The sequence below is a fragment of the Cnephaeus nilssonii genome, assembly GCF_951640355.1.
Source record: "Cnephaeus nilssonii genome assembly, chromosome: X".
Lineage (NCBI taxonomy): Eukaryota > Metazoa > Chordata > Mammalia > Chiroptera > Vespertilionidae > Cnephaeus > Cnephaeus nilssonii.
The window spans coordinates 116,343,472-116,367,191 of NC_137071.1; the positions used below are offsets into that span (position 1 = coordinate 116,343,472).

The window sequence follows — 23,720 nt, forward strand, 5'->3', positions numbered from 1 at the left end:
GAACGTACCTGGAGGCAAGAAAAAGGGAATGGGCAAGGCACAGGCACAGGTGTGCTCGCCAGTAAGGATTATTTCTTTTACAAAAGGTAGTGTCCCTCCATGGGAAGTATGGATTTAAAAAATATGTGTATTACAAGTTTATTTCTCTAATTTTAGATCTGAATTAAAATAACTGAGCAGTTTTCCCCATCAGTTTTAGGCTTTCTATAACTTTGATCCAATAGCAAACATTGCCAGATATTATAATACTCAGTTTAAAATAAGACTTAAACCTTTCTGAAATCTGAAGAATTTATAATGAGGGGCTGTGACCTGTACAAGACAACAGTGATTATGAATGCTCTTCAGTTATATGCATCCATATGAATATAAAAGAATAATATTGAGCAAAATAAGCAACTTAGAGAATATTACAAAAAAAAGCATAATTCCATTTACATAAAAAAAGGGGCAAATCCAGAGAAGACTCATATAGTTTAGACACATATGCATGTGACTTGGCAAACTGGCCCCTTAAACAGAGGGCAAGGAGAAATCGAAGAGGCCGACCGCTCCAGATTTGTAGGTGGCAGATTTAATAAGCAAGGGAACTTACCTACAAAGCTTGTCTCCTAGGGCTGCAAGACTAATAGGTCTCCACACCTGCCTGCCAGAATCTTCAAGTTTATGTAGAGGCCCTAATGGGGTTCAGTCACGTATACTGTGTACTGTTCAGATGGTCTCAACAACATGTTGCTCTCTTAAGGCTACCTCCTTGGAAAATGTCTTCCACTATGGGAACAGTGGGGAGAACAACAACAACAAAATGACTTAAAAGAGTTTGTCAAACTGGAATGAATTATTTTAGCTCATTAATTCTAATTCCTAGAATTAGATAGGTTAGTTCAATGTCTTACTGAGAGCCTGGAATTTGATCTTAACAAATCTAAATGCCTGGTGCTTGATCCTTTGGGATGTTTAAGACTTCATAACAGCAGTAATGCAGAAACAGGTGAAAATGTATGGACTCTGTGAGAAATGAAAAGCTCAGACCATTGATGGGGTGACCATATGTCCCAGTCTTTTGTTTTCCCTGGCATAATTATGAGTAGTGCCTTCTTTCAATCTTAAAACTGTCCTGGTTTATACCAACAACAAAAAACCTTTTTAAACTTTATTTTCAAAACAGGCACTATGGATATGACTTTATGTTACAAACATTACTTTATGTTACAAACAAGTTTCAATTTAAAAATCGCTTTTACTGTAAATTTGTAAGACTGAAAACGATTGTAGATAACATTTCATGGAAGCTGTTATTTTTTGATAGTGTCAGGAGTATATTTTATGTCTATCTTTGAGTATTCATCAATTATCAGCTTATTAGTAAGTTCTAATAATTTCTTTGATTTATTTTATTGGGGTATATTTCCCTTCATAGGTATTTAGTAATATGAATTATTCTTACAAGTCATTTTTTTTACTAGTAACATGAATTCATGTAGATGATGTTTGGTTGCTCTTGGAAAATTTCTTTTAGCCTATCCAGCCCATTACAAGCAAGATTTAGGACAGCAAACTTGGAAAGAGAATTTCCCTCATCTGCCCCCTCACTCATGTACCCCCACCCTTGGCAGAAAAAAATGATCCAAGGGTGACCCCAGATTAAGGTTGGGCAATAGGAGTAAGAACGTGAGCTTCTCCAATAATAATAATAATAATAATAATAATAATAATAATAATGACGATGGTGATGAAAATAGTAATAACGTAGGTGCCATTTTTGGAACACCTTCTATGTTCTAGTCATTGTGTTAAAACATTTAATTTCATCTTAATCCTCACAGCAACTTGTGTATGGTAGTTGTAGAGATCACAAAATTGAAGCTCAGAGAAATTATTCTATTTTTTTAAGGCCATGAAGCCTGTAAGGCAGGGTTTGGACCTGGATCTTTTTAGTTCTAGAGCTCATGATCTTTTTACTACATCATGTTGTCTTTCTAATATTTTAACAGTTATACCACAAATGAGTGCTATACTTTCCTGATTAAAATCAATTTTATTTAAAAAAAACCCCCAATCATGTAAGGATGAGAGGATCTGAGAGATCTCTATTAACCTGAAAAAGGGGGCGTGTCTGATGTAACTTGATGTGCTGACCTTGGGTCAGTGGTTGATAATATTGGGACCTAGAGTTGGAAAAGGCTGAGTGAGGGCTTTTTAGTAAAACCATAGGGGAGATTAAAGTGATAGCACCAGAGAGAGCGAGAGAGCGAGAGAGCGAGAGCGAGAGCGAGAGCGAGAGAGAGAGAGAGAGAGAGAGAGAGAGATAGATAGCTCAGCTAAGAATTTACTGATGTCCTGTTAAGTATTTCCTAATGGTTATAACACAGAGTGGTTTCTTAATCAGGTCAGATGGCTAAGAAGAGGGAGGGCAGACTTGACTTGAAGAACTTGCTACCCAGGTGCTCTATCTTAGGAACCTTGGGAATAGATCTTAGGGACTTAAGGGCCTTGGATAGTAGGTACATGTTGGTTAAAAGAATAGGCCCAGTTTAGTCCTGACCTCGCACAATCAGTATCCTTGAAGTTAGAGGCTGAGGAGGGACCATAAGGCCAGATAACAGGGAGACAACTAGGAGTTCCTGGAGGGGTGCGGGGAGATGGGCGAGATACTCATGGATTAAAAGTCTTATTGAGAGGTTTGAGATTGTACTGCAATTTACATTGTATAAATTACACCTGCAATTCCTTTAATACACTTGAGTTGACTGTGTGCTTAGCTAAAGTGGCCAAAATATTGGGAAATGGCTCTGTCCAGGAAGGGAAAATGGAGACGGGCCAGGAGAATGTAGATATCTTTGATGATATATCCTCTTCTCTTTTGATTCTCAGTGATGGCAATAGAAAGTAAACTGAATCAAAGCAGTGGTAGGACATCTATTTGGGAAGACCCTAGAACCCTTAGAGGATACTTCTTATTATTAATTACTAAAATTTGTGACTCTTTCTATAGCACATTCTAAATTATGAGTTGACTTTAAAAATAGGAGAGTAGTATGCAATCAGTGAAAGCAATGATCCTGAGATCAGCCTTGTAATCTTGCCAAGCCTGGTTGAAATTTTTGATGCTTGGCATATAGAGCTAATTATTTTCTTTCCTCTATACTTCAGACCAGAAAATTGTTTGAAAGAAATTTTCTGAATAATTTACTGAAACTCAAGGAGATCTCAGTTTTTATACATATTTCAGTGGGAAGAAAACAAAAATCTTGAATAAATTTTTGTTTGCTAAATAGACTTGTAATTCAAAATAAGATGTTAAAAATATCTTTTAATACTCTCTTTTCATAGAGTTGGTGGCAAGTTAGCTTGGTTAGAACATGGTACATACTACCAAGGTAGCCAAGGTCAAAGATTTGATCTTCATGAGTAATAGGATCTTTAAAAGTATTAGAAGAAATCTTTGTTGTCACCCAGTTCAGCTTTCCACCTAAGGAAGGAATCTTTTCTTTAGCATCTCTAATGTGGTTATTTAAACTTTGCTTAAACATTTTGGCTCTTTTATGTTAAATAAAATATATTATTAAAAAACTTAACATTTCCATTTCTGAAAACAGTATTTTTTAAATATATTTTTATTGTTGATAGAATTACAGATATCTCCCATTTCCGCCCCCCCCTTCATTCCCCTCCTCCCAGCCCCTCCCCACCTCCCAGGCCTTCACTACCCTATTGCCCATGTCCATGGGAAAACAGTATTTTTTTGAAATTGTTGCTTCTAGTGCCATAGCACATAGCTCATTTTATGAATATGCCATTGATCATAGGGTCAGTCTCCAGTATCAGGATAAATTAATGCTAAGCATTCATATGCATATGAAGGAGAGCTCATACTTACCATAGTTTAAAATTTTTTTGTCTAAATTCAGAATGAGACATTTTAAAATAAGCTAGTTTTAAAGAAAATAAGTCTATTATTATAGTTCTGGAGAAAGTCTAGAAAAATAAGTTAAACTTTCATCTTTTTTTCTCATCATTGTAGATATTGAGACAAATTGTTTAGAAGAAAAAAGCAAGAGAGACTATTTTACACAATTGGTATTAGCGTGTTTGGTAAGTTTTAAAAAAATAATTCCCTTTCTAAATTTTACATTGAACAATCACAGTTAATCATGTTGTTAATGGAGAAGGATATTGACATTCAGTTGATTATAAGGTATGATTTGGGTTTTGAAATGGAATGCTTTGTAAAATTAGACATGCTAATTATGTCTATGAAATAGGCATGCTACCATATCACTTAAACCATTCCTGACCTAGTAGGTTTCTAACCGAGTAAAAAGGTAAGCATCTAGCAAGTGAGGAGAAATGATGTAGACAGCTTTTAAACAAACAATTTTTCATAAACTCTCTATTAGGCAAGGAGAAAAAGAATGGAGGTAGTTTAAAAACAATAGATTCTAGAACTTGTTATAATCATTGTCTATTAAACCATTTTATGTTCATAAATTTAGAACCAAGGAGAAATGCCATTACTCAGACCCAGGAGAATGTCTTTGTTTTTGCTGTACTAGAATTATTTGATTTAAACAGTAGAAATCAAAGAAGGCTTAAGTGCTGTATTATCTTAAAAAAATGCAGTTGACAGACTCAATAGGCTGTAAATAGCATGCATAGACTTTTTTTTTAAAAAAAACAACTATGCTGTATTTTTCAATATTTGGAGAGTCATCATTTTTGTTGAAGTTTTAAATTTTGTTATACATTTTAAACTGATATCTAATGGGCTTTTAATAGTTTTATTAATTATTTTGAATGTATTTAAGATTGTGGATGTACAGTTGGAATGCTGAATAATAAATGGCCTTTAATATTTTCAAATACAGTATTTAGTTTCAGACACAGTTCTAAAGGAACGCTTGGATCCAGAAACATTGGAATCATTAGGGCTTATCAAACAATCACAGCAATTCAATCAAAAGTCAGTTAAAATCAAGACAAAACTCTTGTAAGTACATGTATTTTTATGTTGTACATCAAGTACCTGAGTATGTGTTTTAGTTCTCATTTTGAATACTAGAAGTTTCTTTTTTTAATTAAATTTATAGAGTGACATTAGTTAATAGGATCATATAAGTTTCAAGTATACATTTCTTTTTTTTTTAAAGTTTAAACGTGAAGGTAAGATTTTATTGTGAATTAAAGGGAATTAATACACCCTCGGGCACTAAGAAGGTGGGGTGGGCAGGCTCTAGAAGCACTGCCTCAAGTGTACTTTTCTATGATACATGATCTTTATATTGTATTGTGTGTCTACCACCCAAAGTCAAATCATCTTCTGTCACCAACTTTCTAAAGGCAGTTTGAAGATTTTATTTTGTTGCTGTTAGCATGTGTCTTGTGTTTCTTTTTTTAAAATTTTCTTTATTGATTAAGGTATTATATATGTGTCCTTGTTTCTTTTTTTAAAAAGTAGCCTGAGTCAGCAGTGAACATTATCATGTGAAACCAATGTTAATTTTTTTTTATATTAGAAGTTAAAATAACATTCAGTGCTTTCATTATTACCAATAAAATACAGCTATGGCTATACTCTAGGGCAGTGGTCGGCAAACTCATTAGTGAACAGAGCCAAATATCAACAGTACAACGATTAAAATTTCTTTAGAGAGCCAAATTTTTTAAACTTAAACTTCTTCTAACGCCACTTCTTCAAAATAGACTTGCCCAGGCCGTGGTATTTTGTGGAAGAATCACACTCAAGGGGCCAAAGAGCCACATGTGGCTCGCGAGCCGAAGTTTGCCGACCATGGCTCTAGGGTATATTCTTAGTGATGGAAATAGTGGTATGTTATTGTTCCTTGGGATTAGCAATATCTTTTCCTTGTGTTACTGGTTTCACCTGTGTAATTAACATTGGGGTGTCTCTTATGAACAACTGTAATTATCTATCCTAAAAGATAAAGAGGTAATAAACTTTCAAAAGCTATTCTTATGATATATATAATAGAGATAAGAAAATTCAATAACAGCACATTAATTTTATGCAAGCTTGTTAATTGAAATTAATTTTATCCCCTTTATGATATTTATTTAATTTCAGTTATAAGCAGCAAAAATTCAATTTGTTAAGAGAAGAGAATGAAGGCTATGCCAAGCTGATTGCTGAATTGGGGCAAGATTTATCGGGAAATATTACTAGTGATTTAATCTTAGAAAATATCAAATCTTTAATAGGTAAGACATATATCTATATATAGTATGTGTTACTAACATAAGGTTTTTATTTTTGTTAATATTCACCCACGGGTGTGTGTGTGTGAGGGTGAGGGTGAGGGGGGAAACATCGATGTGAGAGAGAGACGTCGACTGGTTGCCTCCCGCCCCATACTGGGGCTGGGGATCGAACCTGCAACCGAGGTATGTGCCCTTGACCGGAAATTGAACCCGAGACCCTTTAGTGTGTGGACCAATGCTCTAACTATTGAGCCACATGGGCCAGGGCAAGATAAGGTTTTTTAGCTGTACAGAATATCCATAAAGAAGAAATGAGTGCATTCTCTATAGGCTTTTTTAAATTAAGAAATGAGAGAAGTGTCCAGCTTGTACTTTAAGATTTTTTATCAGTAATAATTAAATTTGGGAGGATATTTATGAAATCTTTTTTGTCACTGTTACTTGTGGTGTTTGTATTAGTTTCTGCTCTCTCTAGTATTGCTATTTTTCATTCTAAGTATTTTTCAATAATCTTAAAGGGGGCAGAAAATAAGCTAATGTGAAACTACAATAAAATCTTTGGTGTGAACTCCTAAAACTTGAAAATGTTTAGTTCTTTTGAACTTGATTTAAAAAATATCTTTACCAGGGACATTGATATGCACCTTATTTTATATTTACAACAGTCTATTAAAGTAAGTGTAGCAGATGCTGTGAAAGTGTAACAGATAGGAAAGTATTATTCTCCCTATCCTTTAAATAGAATTTAGTTTTTAAAATTTGCATTGAGTATTTGGAGGAAATAGTTGACTTCTATAGAAAGAGCAATGAATGGTAGAAAAATAGGGTAATCCTGATTTTTCAAGAATGGAAAGAATTTTTGCTATTAAGTTTTACCTGTTGTGCTGTTTTAGGGAAGATTTTGCAACACCTAGATGTCTTAGGTTTTGAGACCTGTCAGAGAAGTTATATTCCCTGCTTCACCGGTTATATTTTAGGAGGTGCTTATGCTCAATTTCTCAGTTCTTTCTTTGTTTTTGAAATTTATGTATGACTAAGAGAGAGGAGTTATCCCAATCCTTATCCCCTTCCTCTAATCATTAGAGTCTAATGCTATGTGTAGGGACCCATCTTTGGCTTTTGGTGATCAACAGGTATGGAAGGTAAGGAGCTTCTAGTTTAAATTTACCCTTTTCTTTGAAGTAAGTCTAGTTCTGGCAGCTGATTGACTCTCTTTGCTACTTCTTCCTGGTGTCAATTTAACAGCAGGACTAGCCACCCCATATGTAAGACTTGCTTACCTGTGTGGCAGTGACCCATTTAAAAAAATCCTGTAGCGTTTCCTTTCTATTCTTTCCAGGGTAGGCTCTACATTTTTCCCTGTAGCATTTTGATCTAGCTTGAGATGCTTGTCAGTGTTGCTTTGCTATAGCTTTGTCTCTCCTTGTATCCTGCCATGTACTTTCTTAAGATAGTATTCCCACATACAAATTCTGTCCTGTGTAAACTCCTCAGTTGTTTTTGTTTTATCTGCCTATTCATTGACATCTCTTGTCTGTCCTTGTTTCTTTTATTTTTTTTGTCCTGTGAATTAAAACCTTTTTAGTTCTTTGTTGTTTTGGGAACATTTTAAGGAGCGATTTTTTTGAATGTGTGCTTTTATCTAAATGGGAAAATGTATACTCCTTTCTTTTCTTGAACTTTTAGCCCATATAGAAAATGGCTTATGTTCCTGTCTCTACAGAACAATGTGACAATCACAACTGCAAGCCCATGACACACATGGATATTCCATGAGTATAAACAATTTGTTTCTTGGGTTAAACCTCTATTCTAGTCCATCAAGTGTACTGTGAAGCACACTAGTCCAGAAGCACTCAGATGTTGCCTCATCAAGTAGCCTTTGTTGGACACCCCTCTCAACACTCCCTATCACTCACTATTTTTCTTCTGAGCACTTACCACTGTACAAAATGCAATGCATTTTATTCTTGACCCCCACTGGAATGTAAGCTCCATGAGGACAACTAATTTTGTTTTGTTTAGTACCTCTAACCTCAGTGCCTGGTATATAGGTGCTGAATAAATACTTGTTGAAAAATGAATAAATCTTTCTTCCTTTCTGGTAGAGTTTATAGTGATTCTTAGCCTCTTTTCCCTGACATGGAGGATTTTAGAAAGTTCATCCTCCTGGCTCAATGTTTGTTTCTGTCTGGCTATCTGACTCCCTCATCTCCCCCTTTGTCTAAGAAAGAAATTTTTCATTGACATGAAAATTGAGGTTAAGAATTCTAATTCCAATGAGCATTAGAATTTATTGAATTCCTCCTCAATGCAGATTCCATGCAGGCCTTGTCTCATCTGGCCAGAGCAGATCACTGACAGCATTCTATTTTTCATGGCATTTTTTAATGTTTCCCCTTGTTTATTCCCATTGTTTTCTCTTTAGGAACAATTTAGACAGATAACACCTCGTACAAATCTATCTCAGGTGTGATCTCTTTCACCAGCCATTGGCAGAACGGATATCTAGTTTGGGAGGTATGCATTTTAGTTACATTTACATTTCAGGGTACTTGGTTAACTCAGGATAAATTCTTACATCATCCTATAATTAGAAGACAGTTGTTTTCTCCCTAAATGATTCTGATGCAGCAAAATGTTTATATCCTAATATTAAAAAAAATGTTTATACCCTGTCAGATCATATGGGGCTATTTACTACATGAACAAACAAGGAAGTAGAACCATTATGAGTCTTCATGGCGGTTGTGATCTCAAGTTTGACATTAAATTTGAAAAACTTATTAAGTAGGAATTGGTAGTGATTAGTTTAGGGTCTTGAGCTGCCAAGTTATAGACCCCACACTAATGATCCCTGCATCAAGATGGCAAAAAGCATCTTTCAGAAATTAGAGGAGAGGATGTTAGAGATGGTGTCTTTTGATTGTTGAACTAAACTATAAGCACTCTATTCTTCTGAATGCCTTTCAGAAAAAAGCAATAGCTAGGTGTTCTTTTCTTCTAAATTAGTGGTCAGCAAAATTTTTTTCTAAAGGGTGAGCAAATATTTTTTGTTTTGTTTTGTAAGGCCATGTGGTTTTTTGTTGCAGTTACACAACTCTGCCATTGTAGTATGAAAGCAGCCATAGGCATTACGTAAATAAATGAGTGTGTGTGTGTGTGTGTGTGTGTGTGTGTGTGTGTGTGTGTGTTCTAGGAAAACTATTTACAAAAGCCTAATGGATTAGACCCAGTATGCTGATTCCTGCTCTAAATAAAAAGTGCTGGTTAAAAATTAGTTACGGAGCTAGCTTACTTGAGTTAAATTTTGGAGTGTGAAAATAGTTCTTTTTGGCTTAGACTCTAACCTTTTCCTTCTTATCCAGAATCAGAGCCCACTTCACTAAACCCCCCAGGACCTTCATTTGTTGCCTGTTGTTGAAGGCTGTAGATTTGACTGGGGATGGGGAAATACAGAGTGATAGCTCTGCCCCTTCAGTCTCACACGTCCTCTTGGTTGCTTGTTAAGTGACCAGAGAAACATTAAAAACAAAATAAAGCCCTGAGCCAAATGACTTTATTCTTGAACAGATTATGGGACATTTAACCTCATTGATTACATTATCTTGACTGCTTAATATTTTATCTTTGGACCAGTTTGATTGTAAGGGCCATTTAGCTTAGAAGCATCTTACTGTGTTGATTCTTTCCTATCCCTTTGACTGCTAGTTGACTGTCTCCTTTACCTAAGTTTTTGCTTTATTGAAAGTTTCTTTACTACAGACTAGTTATGAAGTTATTGTATTCTAGTATGAAAAATATGGCAGCAGTTGTTTATTTTTTAGTATTATATTTTTTGTTAGGTGCATTTCTCTGCATTTTGGTTTCTGGTAGTTCTTTGCCTTGAGACATGTATTTTTTTGCAAATGCAATTTATTAGAAATAGTCTAGCAAAGGTCTTTATTGCCTATTTTAGTTCATTTTATCTGCTATAACAAAATACCACTGACTGGGTGGCTTATAAACAACTGAAAGGTATTTCTCATAGTTTTGGAGGCTGGAAGTCCAAGATCAGGGTGCTAGCATGCTGAAATTCTGATGAAGGGCCTCAGTTGCAGACTGATGGCTTCTTGCTGTATCCTCACATGATGGAAGGGTCAAGAAAACTCTGTCTTTAAAATATATATATTACTAGTGGCCCGGTGCACGAAATTCATGCACATTAAAAGGGAATTAATTAGAGGAAATATTTTAATAATGCTATTTGCCCTTTCTCTATAATAGAAGTGTCAGAGATGAAAGAAAATTAGTAAAATGTATATGAAAATCTCCCTCCTGTCAGAGTCTGGGGCGCGCCGTGGGACCTAGAGTCAAGTCCCTGCCCACCACCCACATGCGCTTTGAAAACACAGGAGACCCAGACCCGGCCGGCCCCACCCCCATTGGGTGAGACCAAGACCCGGCTGGCCCCACCCCTGTCAAGCCCCTCTGGACAGGGAGTGCAGCCTCATGTTCCCCAGCCCAGCGCCGGGTGGGGGGGGGGGGTTGTGCAGTCTCAGGTCCCCTGTTAAGCCCAGCCGGGTGGGGGGTGCAGCCTCAGGTCTGCTGGCCTGACGCCGGGGCAGGGGGCACAGCCTGACATCCCAGTCAAACCACGCTGGGCGGGCGCGGGGGGGCACAGCCTGAGGTCCCCCCTCCCCATCAAGCCCTGCTGGGCAGGTGGTGTGGCCTGAGGTCCCCCGGCGCTGGGGCGGTGCCTGAGGTCTCCCAGCCCAGTGCCGGGGCGGGGGGGGGGCACAGCCTGACATCCCCTGTCAAGCCCCACCGGGCGAGGGGCGCAGCCTGAGGTCTCCCGGCCCGGCGCCGGGGCTAGGGGTGCGGCCTGAGGTCCCCAGTCAAGCCCCGTGGGGCAGGGGCACGGCTGAGGTACCTCACCCCGGCCAGGCACCATGCAGCCTCAGGTCCCTGCTGTTCAGTCGTGACGTTAAGGCATCCTGGCTAATTTGCATATTCCTCTATTATAAAGATATTATTGATTTCAGAGAGAGGAAGGGAGAGGGAGAGAGAGATGGAAACATCACTGATGAGAGAGATCATTGATCGGCTGCCTCCTGCACACCTCACACTGGATATGGTGCCCACAACCCGGGCATGTGCCCTGACCAGAAATTGAACCATGACCTCCAGGTTCATAGGTTGACACTCCACCACTGAGCCATGATAGCCAGGTAGAAATTATTTTTTAAGGGTATTAATCTCATTCACGAGTGCTTTGCTCTCATGACCAAATCACCTAACAAAAGCCCTTCTTCCTAATATCATCACATTTGGCATTAGAATTTTAGCATATGAATTCTGGCGGTGGGAGGGGGGACAGACACAGCATTCAGGCCATAGCATTGCCTGTTTCTAAAGTAATTCTAGATACCAGATCATGTCCTTTTGTTCAAAACATGGTTTTTCTTTGTCTCATAAGGTCCATTCTATCAGGAACATAATGATTGAAACTGTCATTTTCTTCTCTGAAATGTACAGGCTGGACATCTTGTCCAGTCATGTTTACAATATTACCTTGGTCTTTTGTTGTTGTTAAGAATCTCAATTTGGCCTGTTCCTAAAAAAGCCATTGTCAGTTTAATTTATATCTTTGCCTGTAGTTGCAGTCACTTGATCTAATATACTGTCCATCATGTCCATCTTTGGGGGAAACTTTAGTTACTTTTCAATGCATTTTTCTTCAAAGATGTATCATCCAGAAGGTGTGCATTCTCCTCAAGGGTAGGGAAGGCATTTTCTTAATCTCAGTATCACAAGCACCTGGCACACTGGCTAATTATTTAATGTTTATTTAAATGAAAGAATAAATACAGGCAGTCCTCGGGTTACGTCGGACTTGAGGTACATCGTTTCATGGTTACGTTGCCATCTCCCATTTACTTATAAAAAAAAATGTTCTGTCGTTTCGACGTATGTACATATGTGCCTTATATTTTTTTATTATTTACCACAAGTAAAGGTCAGGAATTGTTATCTTTTAAATTTTTTTTTACTGTTTCACTTCATTACTGCTGTGTATGAGTTCCATAGGTGCTTATGTAGGTGGGTTCCGACTTACGGTGAAAATCACGTTACGTTGCGCCATAGGAACGGATCTCCGATGTAACCCGAGGACCTACTGTACATGGCTGTTACAGGCCTGCCATTTTCTTATTTTTCCACTTGTTCCCTTCTAATATGGTTCCCTATTTGTTCCTCAAAAGGCATAAAGGCTTGTGTGTGTGTGTGTGTGTGTGTGTGTGTGTGTGTGTGTGTGTGTGTGTATGTGTATTAATGTAGCTGGTGATAGAGCTAGGGAGCTAGGCTTATGATTTCTCTCAAGGTCACATGACTGTCGATGCTTGGGCTGGACAAAAGCCTTTCTAAGATGCTTGAGCACAAGAGTGACTATGTTCTACCACAGCTGCCATTAGAAAAAAATGATTCTGGACACTTCAAGCTTACTGATTGTTATTAATAGTATCATTGTGTATGAAATAGTTTAACTGTTACTTAGCAAATTTCTAAGGTTTAAAAAATTATTTTCTAAATCCTTAGTTTGGTAACTTTTTCCATCTTATGTAGCAAAGGTTATTCTAATTGATTGGAGTTACTGATGACAACTGAGACATTTAATAGAAAATTCATAACCCAGTTTTTCATTTGTGGAAGATGCAAAGGTTGATATCTATCATAAATAAAAGTACATATCTCTTCTAGATTACTTCCTTAAATTGTACCTAGAAAGAAATTGGTAGTTGATAGTACAGATCATTGATAGATTAGCCTTCATAGAATGCTACTATTTTTAAAAAAATATGTCTTTATTGGTTTGAGAGAGATAGAGAAACAATGGATGAGAGAGAAACATTGATCGGCTGCCTCATGCAGTGCCCGTACTGGGAACCAAGCCCACAACCTGGGCATGTGCCCTAACCAGGTATTGAACCAGTGACGTCTTGGTGCATGGGACAACGCTTAATCCACTGAGCCACGCTGGCTGGGCAATAGAGTACTACTATTAAATAAAACAATGGTTCACATTGTAGCACATTGAAATAGAAACGTTTTCAGTGGTTCACATTGTAGCACATTGAAAATAGAAACTTTAAAGCAATATATGTGAAACACATTTCCATGTAACATTGCTGTTTTTAGACTTTATTCACAACTTTTGTGTATATGTAACTTAATGGGTAATTTTATAAGTCAGCCATTTTTTTCAAAATTATATTAATGGTGTATTTTGTCCTCTTATTTGGTGACTGAATTTGTAAATTTAATGAATGTGGGAATAATTATAAGGTTGGGGAATTTGCAAGACAATACTTTCTTTTTTGGGGGGATATTTAGTAAATTTACTCAAATGAAGCTTAAATGATACAGAATTGAAAATATTAGAAATCTATATACAATAGAAAGAGTATAAATTAGCCAACTCTATGAACATTTCCAGTTAAGCACACATACAAATACATATCTCTTTTATGTAGGAATAACACATACATACATGACATAATGATTCTGGCAAAAAATTTTCAGATATATTAAAAATATTCTTAAGTTTTAAAGATGGTGTGGAATAAGTTTTAACAACATTCCACATGAATGGAAACCCCTGATTTAATTCCATAACTTTCATGCCAGAAGCATGGTTGGTTTTACTTTTTTGAAAAAAACAGATCTTGGTATCATATTGGCTTATTAATAATTAAGACATTTTATTTACTCAATATGTCAGTGTAGACAAAAAACTTTTAGTATTGATTATTTGCTATGATGTTTTAAACTTTCAAAGTCTTTCAACATAAGAAAATAGCTGCACACATTTGAGTGTTTCTTATAAAACACAATCTTAAAAAAAGTAATGATGATTGGTCTTTGCTTTTCCTAGTAATAAGTTTTGTTTTATTTTTTTTCACATAGTATAAAGTATATTCTTATGAAGGGTTGCATTAAGATTCAGTAGTTCTTCAACAATGTTGCCAAGTAACCATATAAATCCCATATGCAGCAAAGGTGAACAATCTTCATAGTGCACTTTCACCTTATTAAAGTTTAAGCTACTCCTTTCGGATATTTTTCCACTTCAATGTGAAGTAGATTGTTAGGGTTTTGTTAGTAGTTTCATATGTGGCTTTAAAAGAAAAAAGTTTTGATTTCTTCCACAGTTCACAGTTCTCCAATGAGACTTGTTTGGAAATCATATAGTCCAGGGATGTTTTGCATAACCAAATGCTCTTTAGTAGATGATGTCTTTCAATGCAACTGTAATAAATAAGCATGTACATCCTTAGCAACTATTATATATTCTTCAAATTTGCTTTTAAGTAGTGACTGTACAAGAGGCAACAAGTCTACACAGCATCCGAGTGAGATGTATTGTTTTTCTTCCTGTAAACTGTGGGTAAGCACAGGAAGGCAATCCACCACCACTCCAAGGTCTTCTATCTTCACCAAATAAGTTACAAGTTCATTTATACTTCTCTTTTTCCAGAAAGTTAAAGCTACATTCAATCTCAAATTCCTGCTGAGCAAAACTTGTGCCATTGTTTCATGATCCTGAGAAACCTCAGGAAAAACCCCCCACTGTATTTTGATGATGCGCTTTCTGTCTGTGAAGAACCAGAATCATTGGAGTTAAGCAAATATGTTTGACTATCATGGTGTAATTTTTCAGGCAGGTGGCCTGCACAAGCCAGTTCATTTTCTTTATTTGCCATATCACAGCTCCCACTTCTAGGGTACTGTTTCTTTTTAAAACAAGAATTTGGAAAAGGATAATAAACTTTCTTTTTGTGGTAGATCACCTTACGTAGTTTATCTGGGCTTTTAACAGCCTGTCCAACTGTTCTATTTATGTAAGCAGCCAACTGTTTTGGAGATTTCTTAACCACCTTCATGTTCTTATTAGTGAAATTAGAGATCCTTTTTTTTTTTTTTTAGAATGATCAATGGAATGGTCCTCAATATTATTATAAAAGTTCCGTTTTTTAACATTGTGGGTTTCAAATGCCATAATCTCTTAAATACTGGCGCCTCATGGTACCACGGCGCTTCAGTCCAGCCCTGGCGCTGACAAACTGTGCCTGGAACCCTGGAAGCCTAGAGAGTCCCCAGGCTCCTGGGCTGAGGCCCACTCAGGGCCATTCAAATGCGGCCACCAAGACCATACTTTCATAATCTACGGTCAATGTTACAGCAGTTTGGAGGCATTTTTTCAGCTTTATTCAGGCATAATTGACATACAATAAACTGTGCATATTTAAAGTCTAAATAATGCACATTTCTGTCATTCCACTCCCCAATTTCTTCTTGCCCCTTTGTATTTTATTTCCCCTCAACTCCCGCTGTCCCCCTGTCTAGGTACCCACTGATCTGCTTTTTGTCACTAGAGATTAGTTCACATTTTCTAGAATTATTTTTATAAATGGAATCATGTAGTGAGTTATTTTGTTGTGTGACTTATTTCAGCATAATTATTTTGTGATCATCCATGTTGTTACTTGTATTATTGCTGAGTAGTCCATTACTTATACTACAATTATATTGTACTACAATTTGTCCATTTACATGTTGACTGGCATTTGAGAGTGTCCTTTTATAAATCTTCTATGAGTATTTGTGGACATAGAAATTTATTTCTCTTGGGTAAATATCTAGGAATGAAATGGCAGGGGGATATGGTAGGTGTAAGTTTAACCTTTTAAAAATTTCTTTATTGATTAAGGTATTACAAATGTGTCTTTATCCCCCCCATTGCCCTTTCACCCCTCCACTTATGCCCTCACCCGCCTCTTGTCTGTGTCCATTGATTAGGCTTATATGCATGCATACAAGTTCTTTGGTTGATCTCTCCCCTTTACCCCCACCCTCCCCTACCTTCCCTCTGAGGTTTGACTGACTGATCGATGCTTCTCTGTCTCTGGATCTGTTTTTGTTCATCAGTTTATGTTGTTCATTATATTCTATAAATGAATGAGATCATGTGATATTTATCTTTCTCTGACTGGCTTATTTCACTTAGCATAATCCTCTCCAGTTCCATCCATGCTGTTGCAAATGGTAAGAATTCCTTCTTTTTTACTGCAGTGTAGTATTCCATTGTGTAGATGTACCACAGTTTTTTAATCCACTCATCTGCTGATGGGCACTTAGGCTGTTTCCAAATCTTAGCTATGGTAAATTGTGTCGCTAAGAACATAGGGGTGCATATATCCTTTCTGATTGGTGTTTCTAGTTTCCTAGAAGTGGAATCACTGGGTCAAATGGGAGTTCCATTTTTAACTTTTTGAGGAAACGCCATACTGTTCTCCACAGTGGCTGCACCAGTCTGCATTCCCAGCAGCAGTGCAAAGGGTTCCTTTTTCTCTGTGTAAGTTTAACTTTGAAGGAAACCGTCAGTTTTACAAAGTAGTTGTACTATTTTACATTTTATATTTACACCAGCAGCATTTAAATTTCCAATTGCTGTTTTTGAGTTACTTTTACATTCATAGGCCATACTTTTGGGGGGTACAGGGAGAGAAAAAATATTTAGAAGTTTTCTTCCCAGAACTTTAGGTAAACATCTCTTTGGGGAATTTATGAAAATCTGGAGCTCTTTGCAGTAAGACATGATTACTTGTTAGTCCTTTTTTTCCTTAGTATGAGAAATGGAAGAAAATGTGTTCTTAACTTTGGATTTTATAAAAAGAGAAAAGAGCCCTGACCGGATAGCTCTGTTGGTTAGAGCGTTATACCAATGCCCCAAGGTTATGGGGTTCATCTCCGGTCAGGGCACATACAAGAATCAACCAATGAATGCATAAATAACTGGAACAATAAATTGAAATCCTCCCTCCCTCCCTCCCTCCCACCTTCTCTTTCTAACATCAATCAATAGAAAAATAAGTATTGCGATTTAAAAAAAAGAGGAAAGAAATACTTCTTGTATTTGTAGAGTTCACTTTTCTAGGTGAGTGCTAAGATACAACAGGTCCTCGAATAACGTGGTTTCCTTCAACATCGTTTCATTATAACATTGATGAGATGCTATAAGGACTTAATGTTTGTTTATATCAATTAACCTGTGGTAAAATTGCTTTCATTATACGTCATTTTGGTTGAAGTACTAAAATAATGACATTAAGTGAGGACTTACTGTACTGTGAACCAGACATTAGTTTTATACGATTTAATAAAATTAAGTGTAGAGTTAAAAGAAGTAACTCTGGAAATCTCCTCTTATAAAATAGATTATGTGAGAAATTTCTTTGAGAAATCCCCTAAGTCAGTGGTCGGCAAACTCATTAGTCAACAGAGCCAAATATCAACAGTACAACGATTGAAATTTCTTTTGAGAGCCAAATTTTTTAAACTTAAACTTCTTCTAACGCCACTTCTTCAAAATAGACTTGTCCAGGCCATGGTATTTTGTGGAAGAGCCACACTCAAGGGGCAAAGAGCCGCATGTGGCTCGCGAGTTGCAGTTTGCCGACCACGGCCCTAAGTCATCCATCATAAGGTGCAGTGTTTAGACTTAATATCTCTCCCTAATTTCAACACACTTGCTCATTTTTCCTCTTGAATTAGAATAAATTAATGTTTATTTGCTTGCCCCAATGAAGTGGTTAGCTTTGCATCTAGGGGCTACATCTAATTAAAAATATGTAATTTAAAATAGTAGTCTATTTAAAAAAAATATTTTATTGATTTTTTACAGAGAGGAAGGGAGAGGGAGAGAGTCAGAAACATTGACGAGAGAGAAACATCAATCAGCTGCCTACTGCACACCCCCCACTGGGGATGTGCCCGCAACCAAGGTACATGCCCTTGACCGGAATCGAACCTGGGACTCTTGAGTCCACAGGCCAACGCTCTATCCACTGAGCCAAACCGGTCAGGGCTAAAATAGTAGTATTTTATTCAGCTTGATGTGTAAGGCATGTGTGAACTGATAATAAATTGAGGGAACAGCAGATTTATATCTCATGCTCACTCTGGGTCATAAGCATACATTTTATTGAGAGGAATGGTGGGTGGAGTGGCCTGTATCACTTAAATTATTTTTCTTTTTGCTGTGTGTAAATAGTTGCATTCTCATAAATTAAATGCATATGTGATGTGATTGCATTGTAATTATGGTAACAGGTGAAGCTGAATGCAAAAAGAGGTATGTGCATATTAAGAGTAGGGTGGCTGATAGGTTTGTTAAGTCATTGTTCATGGGCCCTTTTAAGCTTACCATAGTAGGTTAGTAAGGATAAGTAGCCATCATTAGCACCTATTCAGTGCTTCTTCCCTTCATTTTCCTGCTCTGCCTAGATCGTCTATTTTCTTCTCTTTGCTTGTGTTCTCTACACTCCTTTTTTATGTCCCCAACTCCTTGGTATTCTCTCATCTCTTTAGAATCAGTAGTTTTCCCTGTAGAATGTTACCAAAACCCATAAACATAAATCAGTTGTACAATTATATTTTGTAGCTTTGTTGTGTATATAAAATAAACTGCAAAGTGGTTCTAAAAATGGTGGTCTAGGCTGGTGCCATTTTGGGGCTCAGCCCATCTGATATCCAGATGACCTAATAAATTTATAATCCCTTAACAAAATAATAGTGGTCTACTTTCATGAATTCTTTATATCAACATTCAAGATAACTTCTGCATAAAACATTTAAATAAAACTCTTTATTTGCCTAACTTATAAAATGCATTGTTTCATTTTTATATTTTGCTAAGAGTTAAAAATGTCGATTTCTTTCTCTAGCCTGAGTAATCAAGAACTGATAGAAGAAAGTTTACTTGACTTAGTGTCATAGGTCCTGGGCTCCAGCACAGCCTTGTCATTAACTCACTTTGTAATCCTGGGAAAGTAACATTTCTCATCTCTAAAATGTGGGGAATGGACTTGATCTTAAAAAAGATTTCCCTCTGGGTAGGAGAAGCAAACTTGTAAAAGAAGTTGTTTTTAAAAAAAGTTTTATCTTATTATATAAGTCGTCCCTGAAGTTTAATGGCTTTCTAGAAATTATGTATAATCACTTTTGAATTTTGTATATCTCATCTGTTGCAGGATGCTTTAATCTGGATCCCAATAGAGTTTTGGATGTCATTTTAGAAGTGTTTGAATGCAGGCCAGAACATGATGACTTCTTTATATCTTTATTAGAATCTTACATGAGTATGTGTGAACCGCAAACACTGTGTCATATTCTTGGGTTCAAATTCAAGTTTTACCAGGTAACAAAATATGTGTGTGTATCTATAACTATCTGTATCTGTAGGTTAATTTCATGATTTTATATGTACAATTTAATTTGAATTTTATTTGTAAATGATTAGTTTTAGCTAAACCATTCTACGAGAGGAAATAGATAAATGGATAGCTAACAATGAGGTGTAATAAGTACTGTATTAGTACTATGAATGCTGTGATATGAAAGTCTAGAGGAAAGCATAATAAATATTTTGCTTTGGGAGAAATGGAGTCAGGGAAGATTTTATAGATAATAAACTTTTGAAAACCTGTTCCTTGAAGGATGAGTAGGAGTTTGTTGACAGTAGTTAGTGCAGAGTGAAGACATAACGGTATGAGATTGAAGAAATGGTATATAGTCAGATGTGGCTGGATTGCAAAATGCGGGGAAAAGAAGAGACAGGAAGTGAAGTTGGAAAGGTAGGTGCACTTTTGATGGTCTAGAGTCTTGATTACTGTGTTGAGTTAGAAATTTACTGTGTAGACCATTGGTTATTTTTCATTTAAACCACTACAGTAGTTATCTAGTAAATCTGTGCTCCTGATTATTTCTCTTTCAAGTCCATCTTTCATATTATTACTGCTGTTACATTCTAAAAAAGATCTAATTGATACACTGCTCAAACACATTTGCTCGGAGGATGAAATTCAAACTTAGAAACATGGCAGAAAAGGCTAGTCACAATTTAGCCCCATTCTTTCTTTCCAGCCTCATCTTTATAGTGATTTCCCCCCTCAAATCTGATATTCTAGCCATATTAAAGTAATAGCCATTTCCTGAACTAAGGTATAGACATTGCTATGTATAGACAGACCTTTGTTTACAAGCAGTTTCTTAAACTAGAAAAATAATCTTATGCAGCTGTCTCACCTGTCTTGGTCTTAATCTTGTCAACTCCTATTTATTCTTTAAGATCAAGTGCTACTTGCTCTATAAAGTCTTGGCTGATATTTCAGTCATGCAGAATTAGTAACTTCTTGATCTCTCTTTTCATAAAACGTGACACAGACTTCTGACACTTATCAGGTTATATTAGAATAAACTTATGTCTATCTCCTTTGCCAGATTGTGAGTCATTTAGGGCAAGGTCTATATTTTACTAATTTCTCTTGATTAATTTACTGCTTAATCTATAGTAAATGCTCACTAATTATAAATGAGTGGTCTATCTCTTGTTAGCATGGAGGATTTTAATGTAATAAGGCCTCCATTATCCTTTTGTTATACCTTTCTTCATTTGTCTACTTGGCTTGGGGTACTCAGCTAGTCAAGAAATACTCATTTATTGAGTGTTTATGATATGCTGTTGCTTTGGTAGGCACTGAGGATTCTCTGGTGGTGCATGTCTATTCCTGTCCTCTGGAGCTCAAGTTCAGGATAGTAAGACAATTTCTTCTAGCATTCTCAAGTGATATATGACCTACTGTCTCTGCTTGTCTTTTATTTTTCATAATCTGGGATGCTCCAGAATAGAAATCAGATCAGAATAGAAATCAGATCAGAACTTGAAAGCATATGGCAGGGTTTTTGGGCAAGAGTATTTCACCTTTGTTTAAAAATTAGTGATGGCAGCTGTTCCTGTTCCTACCAGAAACCAGGGCGTCCACTCTTAGTACAGGGAAGGAGAAGTTCAAGTGTTTCATCACATTTTAAGAGGCACCCTGATAGCTTTGGCTTTAAGAATATGAAGCCAACTGCTAAAGTGACAGGGTAACTGAAATTTAACTTGGGTATGATTACTTAGAATATAAGTTAGGGTTTTGGAGACTATAGGTTTCAGAGCATAGTGCAGTGAGTAATGACCTACTGCATAACATCAAATATTGTTTGTTAAATGTGAATTTTAGAATGAAATTTTTATATGAAAATATTCTTCATGGTAGTAACACTTTTTGAGCTGACTTAAAATATCCCTGGGGGTTGATAATGTTGGAATAATCATCCTTTTTTAAAAATAGACAGTGGGCCTTTTTATTATATAAGAAATACCCAACCAAGAAACATTTGATTTAGAAGTAACCTATTATTGGAAAGAGTAGCCCTCATATTGCTCTGTATAAAACTATTGCCTTTTTTCTTTTGCCTGAGCTATCTTATTGTTGTGAGAATCTGTAGTCTTAAGGACCACTAAGGGCAGGGGAAGAAATGTCAGAGATTTTAGGTAATTTGTGGTCTTGGAGGTAAAGTAAGGATAGCCATGGAAATCAAGAGCCTCTTAGAGAATGTTACCCTGGGAATTGGCTCCTAGGCATGTATGGTCACTCTTTATGCTAGTCCCTTATCTTATTCTACCTTCCCTTCTTCCAATTACTACCTGATAATGTTCACTCCTCCTGCCTGCAACCCATATTTTTACCAATTGGGACTTACTTGAATTAGCAGGCTGCTGCACCCCCAATGCTTTTGACTTGGAAGTGTGGTAAGAGATGAAAGCAATTTTAGAGCATATGATCATTTTGGAAAGTTAGGCAGTCATATCTGCTTGATCTCCTAACAGGGATTGCTGTGATAGAGGATTTAGGGGCAGCATGAAAAGCAGCACAAAGGACAGGCAGAATGGAGTACTAGAAAGTGTGAGGGTACCAAAAGACAAACTTGGCTGGAGTTGTCTTGCCACAGGAAAGAGGAAAGAGATGGTGACTCTCACCCATATCATAGCTCCTTGATTTGTGGATTCAAAATACAGTAGTAGTAATAGTGGTACCATGATTAGGTGCTATTATAATCCAAATTCATTAATTTGAGAAATATTGATTGAGCACCTTTTATGTGGTAGGTAATGTTCTAGGTGCTGGGGCTACACCTAAACAAATAGAAATTCTTGCCTTTGTGATGCTAACATTCTAAGCAAATCATATGATATGCTAGAAGTTGATCAGTAAAATGGGGCAAAAAAATATAGAGCAGGTTAAGGAAGATTGGGAGTGCTGGAGTTGTTGGTTGCAATTTTAAGTAGAATAGTGAGAGGAGACCTCATTGAGAAGATGAGATTTAAGCAAAGAAATGAAGGATGTGAGGGTGTAAACTGTACAGATATCTGGAGAAAAATCTTCAGGCAAAGAGAACAGCCAAAGCAAAGAAAGGCCTCAAGGTGTGAGCATGCTGATGTGTTGAAGAACAGCAGGAAGACTAGTGTAGCTGGATCAGAGTGATTGAGTGGGAGAGCTGTAGGAGATGAGGTCAAAGAAAAGGGACTATAACAGATCACACAGAGCTAGCACAAAGTTTTTGACTATGATGCTGGGTGAAGCCAGAGGAGGATTCTGAATAGGAGAGTGATGTGATCTGACTTAGGTTTTTCATTTTGTTTCTTTTTACTTTTTCACTTTATTATGAACATTTTCAAACATGTAGGAAAGATTGTATAATATAATAGATGCCCATAACTCCATCACCTAAAAGTACATTTAGTAACACGTTGGTATACTTTTTTGAAAATATTAATTTATGTTACAGATACCATGAATGCTTACTCCTAAATATGTTAGTTTTTGTTTTCTAAAAGTAAGGGCATTTTTATATTTAACCATGATCCATGATACCAATTTCATACTTAACTAGATTGCTATCATATAATAAACCTAAACCATATTCATATTTCCCAAATTGCCCCCCCCCCCCCAATGCATTTTACAACTGGTCTGGTCAAATGATGATCCAATTAAAGACCACACATTGTATTTAATTGTTAGACTTCTTTTAGTTTAGAATAGTATCTCCCCTTTCTTTAAAGGTACCAACTTGTTGAGGAGACTATTCCCATAGACGACTCCACCTTTTGAATTTATCTAATTGCTTTTTCATGGTTGATTTAATTTGTTGTTGTTTTTTGTCCCCTGTCTTTTTATAAACTTGGAGTTAGGTCTAAAGGCTTGGCTTGATTATGTTCAGGTAAAATATTTAATCACAAAAAATACTTCATGAGTTGTGCATTATGTTTTATATTGCATAACATCCAATATCTATCTGACTTTTAATGTTCCAGTAAGTTGATGACCGTCTAATCCTTCCATTATGCAATGACATTTTCTCCCTTATCAATAGCAGGTTATCTGCAAGTTGATACTTGGGTACCATGTGAAACCCACTTTTTCATCAACCTTACATTAAGTGATTTAGAATACATGGCTCATCCTTTCCTAAGTCAATTAATTTCTTAAAGTTTCAAATTATTAATTTACTAATTTTATCATGCCTTCTAAATTTATTAGCTGTCATTCTTCTATAAAGAAGAGTTGTCCCTTGTC

The 23,720-nt window shown here is 36.5% G+C and overlaps 1 protein-coding gene and 1 pseudogene across 11 annotated transcripts in view; one reads left to right on the top strand and one right to left on the bottom strand.

Moving 5' to 3' along the window:
- The window catches only part of THOC2 (THO complex subunit 2), a 136,025-nt gene that overhangs the window by 38,982 nt on the left and 73,323 nt on the right, over positions 1-23,720 (top strand). For all 10 annotated transcript variants that reach the window (XR_013813197.1, XR_013813198.1, XM_079764753.1 and 7 more), the window contains exons 5-8: positions 4,025-4,095; positions 4,869-4,990; positions 6,086-6,219; positions 19,290-19,456. Coding sequence is in view for 8 of the 10 variants with exons in the window: in XM_079764753.1 (XP_079620879.1) it covers positions 4,025-4,095; positions 4,869-4,990; positions 6,086-6,219; positions 19,290-19,456 (494 nt within the window). In the remaining 2 variants the exon portion in view is untranslated. The remainder of the gene's footprint in view (positions 1-4,024; positions 4,096-4,868; positions 4,991-6,085; positions 6,220-19,289; positions 19,457-23,720) is intronic.
- LOC307095529 (KATNB1-like protein 1) lies at positions 13,433-19,268 on the bottom strand (annotated as a pseudogene). Its single transcript has one exon. The product of its transcript is annotated as a KATNB1-like protein 1 (transcript).